General features: G+C 38.4%; 1 protein-coding gene across 2 annotated transcripts in view; it reads left to right on the top strand.

Annotated features, from left to right (window-relative positions):
* Positions 1–13928, top strand: part of fibcd1b (fibrinogen C domain containing 1b) — a 95006-nt gene that overhangs the window by 35861 nt on the left and 45217 nt on the right. For both annotated transcript variants that reach the window (XM_051411726.1, XM_051411725.1), the window contains 2 exons: positions 3565–3724; positions 11302–11438. In XM_051411726.1, coding sequence (XP_051267686.1) covers positions 3565–3724; positions 11302–11438 — 297 coding nt within the window. The remainder of the gene's footprint in view (positions 1–3564; positions 3725–11301; positions 11439–13928) is intronic.

Raw genomic sequence — 13928 nt, 5'->3', positions numbered from 1 at the left:
TATTTTCTCGAATAATTGTTTAGTTTAGGAAAATTGTGAAAAAATGCCCATTACTATTCCCAAGATGAAGTATTCGGCAGTTTTGTCCAACTGAAAACCCAAAGATGTCTGAATTTACAATGATATAAAACAGAGCTGGAACAAGATCATTTTGCTTGAAAATGACTGAAACATTAAATCAGTTGTAGATTATTTTTTCTTTTGATAGCCTAATTGATTAATTGATTCAATGTTTTAGCTATAATATGATGCCTCTTAGACAAATGGGAAAAGGAATTTAACTATATGTGTGACTTTATACTGTAGAGACAAAAAATTCCTACCACATCCTTGGTAGTCTTTCAGTGAAGTAAAGGGTTATTTTTTTGAAGAAACAAGAATGCATAAATGTTCACAAAGCATCATTATAGTGTATATGTACCATCTTAAAGCACTGGTAGCATTGGTATAGGGGTCCAGCAAAGTAGTTTGAAGTTTTTCTCATTATATTTTAAACCTATTGGTTACTTGGATTTATAAGTGAAGTCGTGGAATAGTACAAATGTGCTTCAGGGTGTGAATTATTTTCAACTTGCAAGGGCTACACCAGTCAAGAGTAAAGAGAGGGCGACTTTTTGATGGCACCTCTCACTTCTTCCATTTACTTCTTCAGGCTCTAGTTGGCTGGACAGCTGCTGTCTGTGAGGTGAAGATGTCATATTAGGCAGATGTTTTTTTTTTTTTTTACTTGCCAGCTCCAGGCCTTTCAACTCCTCTCTGCTCTGTGACTCTACTCCACGGGGAACATGTTTCTACCTTATTGAACGTCTGATTAAGGCCAAAAAAAGCACATCTTAGTTGTGTGTTTTAACAAAATCATTTTTAATCCAGTTACATCAGATATACATCAAGCCAGAATAGGATTTAAGTAACAACCAAACTTGATTCTGATCATCTTGAGATTGATGGACCTCTTTTTATAAAAAAAAAAAAAAACCTGTATCCAACCCCTTTTGTGAGTCTGCAACAGATCTTTAAAAAAAAAAAAAAAAAAAAAAAAAAACTTGACTCACAAATGCACGGCTCCCTGTGTTAAGGCTGTCTAATGATAGCTAATTACGCCATGATCCTAATTGATGTGTCAGTCAAGGATTAGAATTGAGGCAGCAGATACTCCTCTGCTTGTTTGTCTGGTTGTTTAGTTTGTCTCTCCCCACAAACACACTAACAAACAGTATATGTTATTGAAAATTACAACACTGAAAGTAATGTCAAATTTGCACATGAGAAAGGACACACGTATTTATTAAATATTGGTAAAACATCTTAAACCCCTCCACACATACTCAAAAAAACTGTCTTCTTGAACAATAATACACTCACAAAGCAGAAAACCCAGTTTCTTTGCTTCATCCTTCCAAACTGCTAAGCACAGTGGGTCCTTTCTGTAGTGTATGCATGCGTGTGTGTGTGTGGTTTGCTTTGTACTTGCATGTGGGCACATACATAAATGTGTTGTTTATATATGTGTGGGTTAAAACCCCAGTGCCCATGTAATATGATTGCAGTGCAGCTTGCTATGCCTCAGAGGTGTGTTGCATAGTTATTGAGGCCAGGGAAAGGCCACTGGGGCTTCTGTCTAATGCAGTTTTAACACCTCAATATAGCTGCACAGACATACCTTTGATAGAAGACTCTGAACCCCCGCATATATGACTTTAATGCATTGCAGGTCTTTGTGTGTGTTTGTGAGTGCCCATTTTTATATGTGGATGAGAAAGAGACAGGGTGGAGGAGCATGAAAAAAGGGGAGTGAGCATAAGGAAGAGCAAGAACATTTCTCATACCTCCAAAAGTATAGTGTGTGTGTGTGTGTGTGTACATATGGGGCCCAACACCTGGCTGTGCATAGGTGTTAGCCAACTAGGGCGATAGTGAAAACGACCTTTCTGCAATGAACAGCACATAAAGGGCTGCAGGTAAGGAAGTGACCACAGCAGATCAGAGAGGTTACCCTGCTCTCTGCTAGTCCTAGCACACACATTCATCACCAGCCATCCCACAGGGCTCTTTGTGTTTCACAGCAATCGCCAGGGTGCATTATGGGATAGGGTACCATGTGGTGTCTTTGCTACGCAGGGTAGTCTATGCACCTGTGTGTTTCTAAAGGTCCCTCAAGGACTGTACTGTACCAGTGGCTATATACTGTATGTTTTTAGCCCATTAACTACAAATTGAGTTTGAGATATATTAGCACATTTTCCAAAGAATACCAAAACTTTTTTAGATAGACTTACCCTCCTTTCCAGCAAGGTTTAATTTTCAGTATTCATAAAAATACATATATACATAAATGTATACACTTTTTTACCCTCCCAACTTATTTTTTCAAAGTCACATTGACATCACATGGTCATGCAGCTGAGACTACTGTGAGAAACTGTCCTTGCTGGTGTGTTCAAGGATGCTCTGACATCTGAGTTGCACTGCTGAAAAGCACTGCACCTACAGGCTATTAACATTTAATTAAATTCAGACATATCAATCCACATAATATTCCTCTTATGATACAGATATATTATTAACAAACTAACACAAGAAGAGGTTCCAAACCCCCTCCAGGCTAAATTCCTTTACAATGAGCTTACTTGCATTCAGTTAACAAGTAACTTAACCTTAATCCTACCAACTGGGGTCCCGCAGGACTGTCCTTGTATGTTGAATATGTTTTGATAGGATGAGGGTTAAACATAGTTATATCATGGTGGATACATAAGATACTTCTTTTCATAAAAGCAGAAGTATGTGAGCAAAACACAGTCATATTTGGTAAAAATATGGAAAACACTTTTTGCAGGTGCATTACTCTGTGAATGTGATGTAACTCTGACTAAAATCGAAGGCAAACAATGTTTTGGGTTGCTTATCTTAAAGTCATAATCCTTAAGATTTCAGTTCTGGTTGATTTGGTAACACCTGTGCTTCCTGGTGATAACGCTAAGAACCTCTTAATACAAGTTCCAGAGTTCTGTTGGAAATGATATGGTTATTGATCACCGGGGGCTAGAAACTTACTTTGAACAGCTTCTCCATCAGAAATACGGCTGAAGAAGACATGCAACACTTGAATTGCCCTTGTTGGTTGGCAGTGATGAAAATGTGGAGCTTTTTTTATACTTGTACTGATGCATATATGTTTCCTGAGACCAGCTGTTATGAAATGTGTATCTGTGTGAGCTCTTGCCTTTTCTTTGACTCGAGCACCAGCATTTAAGGTCAATAATCGAATAAATACTAGACATAAATATTGTGAAAAATTGGGTTTGATATGATGAGAATGTTAAGGATTCTAACCTTAAGAAAGTTTCACACATCTGATAGTTAATCATTTTTATACTGTAGAGAAATAAATGGAAAGCACTGCCTGTCTGAAAGGTTGTAAAAACCTTTGGCACACTGGGAAATAGTGCAAAGTACAGCTTGCAGTTATTGAGCTACAGGTTTGGTGAGCAACAGGTTTGGTACAATTACACTGTTTATAAATGTTAATGTGTATTTTTCTCTCCCACTGTGTGTGTTTTGCAGCTGCTGTCAGACAGCCAGATCAACATGGTGAAGGTAGTGAACTCAGTGAGTGATGCTCTTAATGCCATGCAGAAGGAGAACGTGGGCCTCAAGGCGCGTGTCAAGGCTGACTTACAGAGGGCACCAGTCAGAGGGGCCCGTCTGAAGGGCTGCTCCAATGGTAAGAGAAATGAGGCGTGGCTTGACTATCTGTACCTGTCTGGCAAGATTGGATTCTTTCTTTGTAGATTTCTCAGCCTGATATTCAGTTTGTCCCTCTGTCTCTGTATATATAATTCATACATCACTGGCTACCTATATGTTTGACCTTCTGCCGCTGTACTCTGCTCAGTGTCATGATCCCACCCTGTGTCAGCCTGACTCCATTAGTCTGTAAAATTATATTCCAGTGTGGTCTGTCTGTCATCCATCTTACCACATATTCATTCAACCCAGCCTCGCCTGGTGATATGAGTATGTTTCCCTGGGCTACATCTCATCCACATTATCCTGTGGCCTTGGTAGAGATGTGGATTCTTTACTGTACATGAGAAATGACTTGCATGTCCAGTGAGCAGTGTTGCTGAGAGTCAGAGGAAGGCCCGAGGCATCATCCCATCTGAAGACTTTTAAGCAGGCACAGTATACCCTATGGCAATTCCCTATTGGACATGCCTTACATAGGTAGCCAAGGAGCACAGAATGCCACTCATGTACAGCATACAGACTACAATAACAGACTAAGAGACAGGTTTTGGTGTGAGCAGCATGACATGAGAATGTGGTAGAGGTTTCATAAATTTGCAAGCATGACGGGAACTGCTATGTACTAGGAGTGTAGTGAGAGTAGAAGTATAGAAGTATAACGGTTATATTTGTTTTACTTTTACTTTTGCTCCAAGGAACTGATTTGTTCTTTACATGAGGCATTGGGTGTTTTATTAATATCCTAAATTACAAACTGTTTAGGCCTGTGACATCATCAGCCTAATGGATGCAACCAAGCAATTAGTTGGCACACCTGCTATCTTTCTACTGTTTTATTCCCTGAAATTCCTACCAGCTCCTGATGATATGTGATTTGTGTGTCTTTTCGGGAGCAACTTTACGCTTGTATGTTCTAAATGTTCTCATTTCAGGAGTGTAGTTTCAAACTTTGGTTTTTAATTTAGATGCACGTAATGCTCCAGTTCTATAAAATCTGCAATTATGTGCAGTTATGATATTTTAGCTAGTACTGATAATACAGATGAAGACCTGTAAGACAAGACCAACCAAACCTTTATACAAAATATAATATCTCAGATGAGCTGACAAATAGTTTGTTTATTGGTTGAAAAATATCCTTAAGATAAATAAACTACTCAAAAACCACTAAATTATTTGAAAAAGCTGAAACCAAGGTTGTTTTTCTTAAACAAGTAGATATTTTAGAGACACAGGGTGCTAATGGGCCAACACTTATAGACTGGTTGAAGCGCTGTCCATGGTGCTGAACATATGCACTGGAGAGTCTGTCATCCGTTTCCGAGTATTATGCTTGAAATAACTTTCCAGAATGTACTTTCTTTAACCAGATTATCTGAAGCAATCAGTAAACAGTTACTTGAAACACACCAGAATGCTGGCAATGAATTATAAATCAATTGATTGAATTTTCCTTTAGATCTTAGCAAAATTGTTATCTCACAGTAGGTATTATAGCTCAATTATAGAATAATTTCTTCAAGCTTTATTTTAATTTGTTGTCTCCTGGCTCTATATTAACGGTAGCAGCGACAGAGACAGAAACAATATTGTTCCCCATTGCTAAGGAAATCATTAGTCAATTTATGAGCTGCATAGCTTTTCCCCCATGTATGCACATTGTGTGGAGAGAACACAATTACAAGAGCACCTCACAATATGATGCAATGAATGGTGAAGTAACATCACGGTTCTGAAGAACTCTAAAGAGAAAATGAATATTACAAAGAAATATTTATTGCAGGGCTATTGTTTTGCATTGTATGAAATTATACTCGTGTTTGGGTTATTATGTTTATTAAGGAAAATGTCTGGCAAAGTGTCCATAATAAGGGATGATTATGTATGAGCTCTGTGTCTTTTCAAAATCAAATCCTGTATAACATGGTGAAGTCAGCATCCAGTACAAGGTTGTAATGATGATTACATCAAGTCTGTGGCTGCGGGAGTATGGCTCATAGGCTGCTCCTGTTCTCATTATTCCATACCGAGCCTCTTGGAAACAGGTGTCCAATTCAGTCAGCTGTCTGTCAGGGATTACAGCTCATTATAATATTTTTCCTCCATGAGCAGTTATCCCTTTTGCAGCAACTTTATATTGGCAATAACTCCTATTTGTTTACTCAGACTGATCAGATACCAGTAAGGGTTACTCCTAATGTTTAAAACAAAATGAAAATGCAAGATAAAACAAATTTTGTTTTTTATGGGAAAAAGGGGTTATAGAAATATGAAGACCTTTTCGTTAGCCATTGTACAAAGCAGATTCAGTGACAGTACTTATTTTTACGGGAGAATAAAGGTATTCTTATTGACTTTATTCATCATTTAATGTGAGCATTGAAGAGAATTACACAAGTCTGTCTCCATATTGTATGCAAGGGAAGACAACATACAGAAAGAATCCTTTAGTTTGAAACAAATCATCATTTGTTTTTAATGTTATCCTTTCCAGGGTGAGAGGGATCTGTCAAGCATTCAAGGCATTTATTTTGGCTCATATATATTTGTTTTAATATTCTTAAAACTGCAGCAGTTCTGCCCACTCTTGTCCTCACAGCTGCAATACCTGAACTGACATGTCCTTATACTGTCCTGGCCTCTATACAGCAGGGAAGGAGGAAATAATAGACTAATATTAGAATCCCAAATGTTTGCAATAAAACAGACAATCTCCCCTTTGTGACTCAGTTTGTAGCTTTTGCCTTATAGAGCCAAGAGTTAACTAATTAAAATAAATCTTGGTTCCCAGTTACGCTGTAATAACTTTTGCTCTAATGCACTAAGGTTTCAGGGAGTTATCTTCTGTAATTTGATTTATAATTGATCTTCTGGTATGTTTCATGTAAATATCCACAAAGTGCTTCAGATTGACCTATTTAGATTTAGATATCCTAAAGCTATCTAAATGTCAGGGGTAAAGCTGTATAACATTCAGAATAATTGACCAGCCAGCACCAAGGTTCAGCACCATGGACAGAGATTCACATATTTCCTGCCCAAGGTTTGCTATGTAGGATTCTTTGAAAGCACTTTTATACATGGTCTCTGTCTCTGTCTCTGTATATAGATACAGTTTACTATTATAATAATTCTACACACACAAAAAACTGCACAGTATATTCAGGATTAGCTACAGTGAATGCTATGTGTACATGTTTCACCACCAAACTCTCCTTGAAATGTGTTCTATCTAGGATTATACTCCTTTTGCTCCTCAGAGCTACGGTCAGGACAAACTACAACAAAGCAGCCAGCGGCAAGTCAGTGTTTTTGTGGAGCACAGCCTTGACATTTTATCAAAGGCATCTACACTGAAGTAGAGAACAGCTACAACAACATCAGTACTTATCACATAAGATATCTTCACTAAATGCCCAGTATATTTATTATGTAATATATCCTTGTTTTTATTATTTCAGCATGCTTGTGTGGGTTAACTTGCTTTTGGCTATTGGTATTTTTGTTTAGAAATAATTACAGCTCTTATTAGCATTGTGGTGTGAAGATATCTGCTTCACCAGATAATATGATACATGTAATGTCATGTCACTAACACATATGTATCCATTTGTAATTCAGTGTTAACTCTGACATAGGGTCAGTGTACAAGTTACTGACTATTTAATACATTAATTAGTAACACTACATCACAATACATGAATAAACAAAAAACTGTAAAATGTGTTGCGTAACAGCACAATTTCAATATGTCTGTACCGCTGTATGCATATGTGTTTAAGGGGCAAAACCAAGAATATATTTGACTGTGTGTCTGTCCCACTGCGCCTATGAATATTTGAAGTATTCATCTCTGCACTGTTTGCATTGGATTCCCGTAAGAACACATTAGATTTTCAAAGTTATATGAATCCAAACCTGGCAGCAGTGAAGCCCTTCTCAGCTCTGACAGTAGCAGGCTTTCTGAATTGGATGAAACCACTGTAGAAGCCCTACTTTTCAGTTCTTGGACTACCTGACATTGCTGTACTGATGCACAGTGGCTTTACAGCTCAAATGATTTACAAGTGAATTTTTTCTTTAGTGAGCAGTAAGCATTGGCTTGACATTTGGTAGATTTTCTTTACCATTGTTATGTTTTCTGCCACATTAATTATTCAGTTTTATGAGGACTACAAACAATAGAGAGAAGGCTAAAACATGAATAAAAAAGTTAGATGTAGGACATGTGCATGGTTGGAAATAACTATAATTCTTGCCACTAGATGAGCAGTGTTAGCTGGAAAACGGTGGACAAGGTGCATTTAAATTAGCCCAGCTCCTACTGTGAAGAGCCTGCGTTGTCAGAGTGACTTTCTTTGAAGGGTTTATGCAACTAAGGATTTTGTCACAAAAGAAATGGGATTCAGAAGAGAAACTCTCCTTTAAAGTCCCCATTTCAACGCTAACACACGCACCAATATTGACACACCCAACCAAGCCATGTCTGCTTTAATGTTGTAATGGTGGTAACAGCAAGTAATTCTTAGTCGTAACGACAACATAAGAGCAACTGCTGTATTAGTTTACAGCGCAGCCAAACAAACTATTGTCATTTCAATAAATGAGTCAGCCAACAATTGGCCTTTTTCCATCATTCTGTGAGCAACCGTGATCTGATTTATGCTGTACACAGCAGAAGTCCGGAAACAGCAGGGCACAGTGAATGAAGCTGGTAACCTCTCAGAGAAGCCTTATATACTGTAGCTTAGTTCTCTGTGCCGTAGACCTCCATTGTACAAATATTCTCCATTGTTGTTATTAAAAACATATCAACGAGCCACACCATCGTATTAGGTGACATGTTTCTTTATTCAAATAAACGCTTGCATTCTTTTGGGTCAATCCCACATCCTACTGCCATAAATGCTCTATAATGCACCAAATTCACAACCAACAAATGCACTATTATACTCCTGTCTGAGTCATGTTTGCTGAAAACAATTACTGTTTCTGGATGTTTTTTTGGAAGTTATTTAGCCTTTTTATAAAATACACTACAGTAGGAACCTGAAAGTTCAGTAAGTATTGAGAGACAGACCCGTTGTTGGCTTTGATCTTTCACATTAAGAATATCACCAACTTTATCCTTGAAGTATTTTAAATTATAGGGAACTCCAGAGTGTGTTAAGTGCTAAGATTATAAAAGAGCTGTGATTTTAAAATTGGGATCTGTGGACACACAGCCAAGGAAAGTATTAAGCAATAGCACTGTCATAAGTGCCTATCTACAGGTGGGAATGTAAAGGTTTATTGTTGCAGATGGACTGAAAGACAGGGCTCTGAAGCAGGCAGTAGTTTACCTGGTCAGTAATTCAAAGCAGGGTTGGTCAATCATTGATTAGTCGAAACAGGCAAACAAAGCAAGAGGGGCCAGGTAGGCAGGCAAAAACTTGGAAAGGAATTTGCAATCTCCCAAATATCCTATCTGAAAAAGTAAAAATGTTAAAACTATGTGTGTATGCACATAGAACACATCAAATCCTCCAGACCACAGCTGAAAGTGGTCTGGCTCCTTTTTTGATTGTGAATCACAATGTGATTTTAAACTTAATGATGCTCATCCATGGCATTGCTTCCATTGACACGCCATGTTTGTCTACCAGCCCTGTCTAACTCATTTGCATACTGATTAGATCACAATATGGGCAGAAAATATTAGATAATCATAATTCTTATTAATACCTAAGTGAAAATGCAAAGGCATGTGGATTGAATGCCACTATTCATATAATGAATCCAGGAAGAGATAACAATGCACAACAGACAATCTGGCAGGTAACTGTGGGAAAGTGGCTGGTATATATGTTGGAGAGCTGATTAGGGGATTGGGAACGGGTGCCCTGGTGAGTGTGGGAATCGGATGATGACTGAAGGCTGCAAACACTGATGACTCTGAGAACTAATACCTACTGCAGAGCAGGGAGGGAATTGCAGGCTCTGAAATGACAGGAAGAATTAATGACTGGCACAGTGACAACAAAAATGATGCAAGTAATTAAGACCTTTTTTTTTAGACATGACAGGCCTTTTTGTGACACATAATATAATCATATAGCTAGGTTACATGTTGTAGCAATCAGATTGCAATTTTTTCGTGATGCAAAACATATCAGTTAAGATCTGGCAATGGCTCGCTGAAATGGAAAGGTTTGGTATGTAAAAAAAAATGTGTACCAATTAGGACCAAAAATCTGAATCTGTGGTAAATTTTGTGCAAACAAAGCCCTAACACACGCCAAGTTAAAGTGGACCTTAAGTATTAGTGCAATCATGAGAGGAGGTCCTTGGAAGAAAAATTTCTCTGCTGTAAGGGATCATTAAACTGAAAAACTTTGAAAGCCCTTGTTATAGAGGACCAAATTCTTAAATAATGATGATGGTCTCTTTTTTTAATGTCCCATGGAACTTAGACAGCTTCGGTTTCCTGTAATGAAAAGAAGAGCTGGGAAATGCTACCATTTATGTGTGAGGATGATGAAAGTCGTAGCTTAGTAGTCGAGGCTTACAAGGAGAAACGGAAAAGCTTTGGGGAGATCAAACATTCCATATCGTGTAGGGACTGTAAAAATCTTGAATGGCCTTTTCAAGAACTCTCTAGCCTGTTTTAAATTCAGGGGTTTTGACCCGGTGGAGGCTGACATGCATAATCTATGACATTGTCCTCATCACAGAGTTCCTCTCCTGCTTCCTGGGGAATAGATTTTGTATCCCTTGTGTAAGACGGGTTTCTCAGTCACAGACAAGGGTGCCACTGTTCTGCTCTGCTGTATCTTACAAGCTCTCTGTCTCTTTCTCCTCTTCTCCGCACTAACTTTTCCTGAATTCTCTCTCTGTCTGTCTTGTTATATTGGCTATCCACTCTTTCTGTCTCTTTATCTGTGTTGTTTCACTCAAATTTATACACCTCATCACCAAGCCATATTTCTTCCCCTCTGACTTTTTGCTTTCTCCTTTTTCCTACTACTTGTGTTATCTGAAATCTATGTCTCTGTGCTGTATATCTGCTTCTTCTCTGTGGTATCATGTCAGCGCTCCACCCTTGCGCCTTTCTGTCTTCATTTCGACCTACTTGCCTTTTTTCACTTTTGGAACTTCGCCGCACTTAGACTCCCTTGTCCCGCTGTGTCATCTATCACCCGCCCATCCATCTCATCATCTATCTTTTGTTGTGTGTTCCCTCTCAACAAAGCCATTCTCCTCATTGCTCTTTCTATCTTTTTCAAGAGCCATCCTTTTGGAAAATAGTTAAGAAAACTGGGTAAACTAACACTTTGAGATTTCATTTGGACAGGATAACCTTGCAACATAGAAACAGAACTGTTCATGTTTACTGTACTTATGTGCCTCTCTAGTGCCTGGCTGTAGACAGAGTGTGACAAGTGTTATCTTGTGTTTTCCTCATCTTCTCTTTATTACTGATTCTACTTTCCTGCTCCAAGCATTCTTCCCCTTTCCAAGTCATATTGGACCTCATTTATTTCATGTCTCCCTACTTTCACCTCTCCCTAGGCTCACGTCCCCGTGACTGCGGTGATCTGTATGCCAGTGGACAGCGAGAGGATGGCATCTATTCTGTGTTTCCTGTTCACCACCCCGCAGGCTTCCAGGTCTACTGTGACATGACCACAGACGGAGGAGGATGGACGGTGAGTCAGAGGAAAACACACACGCGTTTTACAGTTGACACACTCACAAAGCTCTTAAGCTGTATGTGTATCTATCTACTGAAAATAAAAGCACTCATTCAGTCACTACATCTACAATCAAGATGAAAATGAAAGGAGGGAAACTGAAGGGAACTGAAGGCCTTTTCTATATGTGTGCTTTTACAAATAACAAAATAAGAATAAGAAAGATTCACTGAGTTCCATCAGTTCCATTCAAATCAGAGTTATCCAGTACATGAGGTTTAATACTGTTTTTCTGGGCACCTGCTGTGATTACAGTTGTACTGCCTTAGGAATCTCATGGATCAATCTGAACAGGTCTCATCAAAGTTTTATCGCTGAGGAGCGAGATGTTAAGTTTCATGTGGACCTGTTTGAAGACATCCAAGTCCATTATTTTTTTATGGTTTGTTTTTAATCTAGAATGCAGCATATCAATTAGTCATATCTTAAGTGAGAATGTCAACAGGTAGAGTGTTGAAAGACAAATGAATAAAGACGAGCAAGACAAAGAAAGGCAATAAAACAAAACACTGAGAGACACAAGAAAAACTGAAATACATCCAATGAATCATGTTGACATTTTTTGTTTAGTAGGCTAAGTAAATGGCGTCATAATCAGGATGGTAGAGATTCAAAACCAAGTGTAAGCTGTTACTGTGACAACTGATCATAAATCTAATATATGTGCTGATGCTGAGATGTTTTTCCTGATATAAAGATGGGGTGAATTACAGTACTGTATAGGCAAGGCGACGTGAACAGCCAGTTCATAAAGATACAGCTTCCATATTTTATGTGCAAACCAAGTTGTCATTGTGCTTCAAACTCAGAAAAAATAAACTGTTTCCATTACAGCTGGCGAATGTCCGACCTGTTTATGTTTGGGTTTTATAAATCTTGCATTCTTGTCTTTGTATAATAATATTTTAAGAGGATTCTAAAATGGTAACATGGAAAAAGATACTTTAGTTTATTTAAGTGTGTGGTTTTTTTCCTTGATCAAACATCTGTCAGTTGTCTGGCCTTGAAAGTAAACATAGTTGTTTAAGTGAGACTGTATACTGGAAGCGCTCTGTCTTTTGGGAATGAGAGACAGCGAGGTGAACAAACATTGACACGGAGCTGTTTGAAGTTATATTTGGAAGTCTGGTTTAGATGTATTTTACTGCGAGTACACACACACGCACACACCATCTTACTGGTTAGAGCCATTTATTTTCCTTTGTTCTGAAGTGTACTGTAGCAGTCCTCAGGGAAAGCGGAGCAGTTCTTAATAGAGAACTAAGGCCTTGTAACACTTAGAGAGTTTGAAATTTAAGCTACATCCATCACAACTCTTTTTTCTACAGGTTGTGACACATTTCAGTAAAGCACCTAGGGGCTGATATGTCCAAAACTATTCAGGGGCTGATTTGCAAATACCATTATGGAAATAATTCTACTTCTTTCATACCATACCAATTTTTCAAGCTGCATGAAAATGTTTCCACGTTTTCAGGAATTAAATACATCAACTGCATTTAGTTACAAAATCAACATCTGCTATCTCCTTTCAGCTTGTGGGTGTGATACTGTCTTGTTGATGAATATCTCAGAAGTTCTAAGTAAGAGGACATGTTAAGGCGTTCTCCCTTGAATGTGTGAAAATGTTAAAAAGGTGTAAAAATGTCTATACTTTCTATTTAAATGATTTCTCAAACCTGTAAACAGCTTTGCTGGCAATCTTTGGCTGCACAGTATTTGTCTGTGATTTCTGCTGGTCTGAACTGTTAACACTGCTGCACCATTAATGCCTCTACAGTAATAATAGTAATACTGGCTAAATTGTCTCATCTGTCTGCTTTATATTGAACTACTAACCTATACAGTACAGCACATATCAAACTTCAACTCAAGTCACTGTTTCATTGGCATGACAGTGAATTGTGTGTGTGCACTTGTGAATCTGTGACTAACAGTGTGAGATAGGCAAGGTCGTACCCTTCTATCATCAAATAAAACGAGACTGTCAGAGTGACAGAGTGCTTAGCACAGCATGATGGAATAAAGCTACATACCAGCCTGTCAGTGGGAAAATGCGCATGTGTTTTTTTGTGTATTTGTGTGTGCGTGTGTGTCTGTGTGTGTGCGCATGCCTATGCATGAATTAGTGTTTGTGCCAAAGTGTTAACACAGAAATAGCTTGTCAGTTTCCCTCGCTTTTCATACAATGCACAAGTGTTAAGTAAGGGTTCTTTACATGTTACTCTATAAAAGGATTTACATAGCAGCTCAGATTGAAGTGATAATGTAGCAGTTACTTATCCTGCCTAGTGTGTTGAGCTGATTGTGATAACGCTTGAGCCTCATTAAGAGATCAGTGTTGTGCGATCCAACAGGGGCAGGTAGGGAGACGGGATGCTTGGTGAGTTGAGTGGCTTACTGTCTGGTTGACGGCTGTGCTTAAATAAGGAATGAGCCATATGC

The sequence above is a fragment of the Dicentrarchus labrax genome, unplaced genomic scaffold (assembly GCF_905237075.1).
Source record: "Dicentrarchus labrax unplaced genomic scaffold, dlabrax2021, whole genome shotgun sequence".
Lineage (NCBI taxonomy): Eukaryota > Metazoa > Chordata > Actinopteri > Moronidae > Dicentrarchus > Dicentrarchus labrax.
The sequence above is the reverse complement of the archived record's forward strand: the minus strand, read 5'-3'. Positions and strand labels throughout refer to the sequence as shown.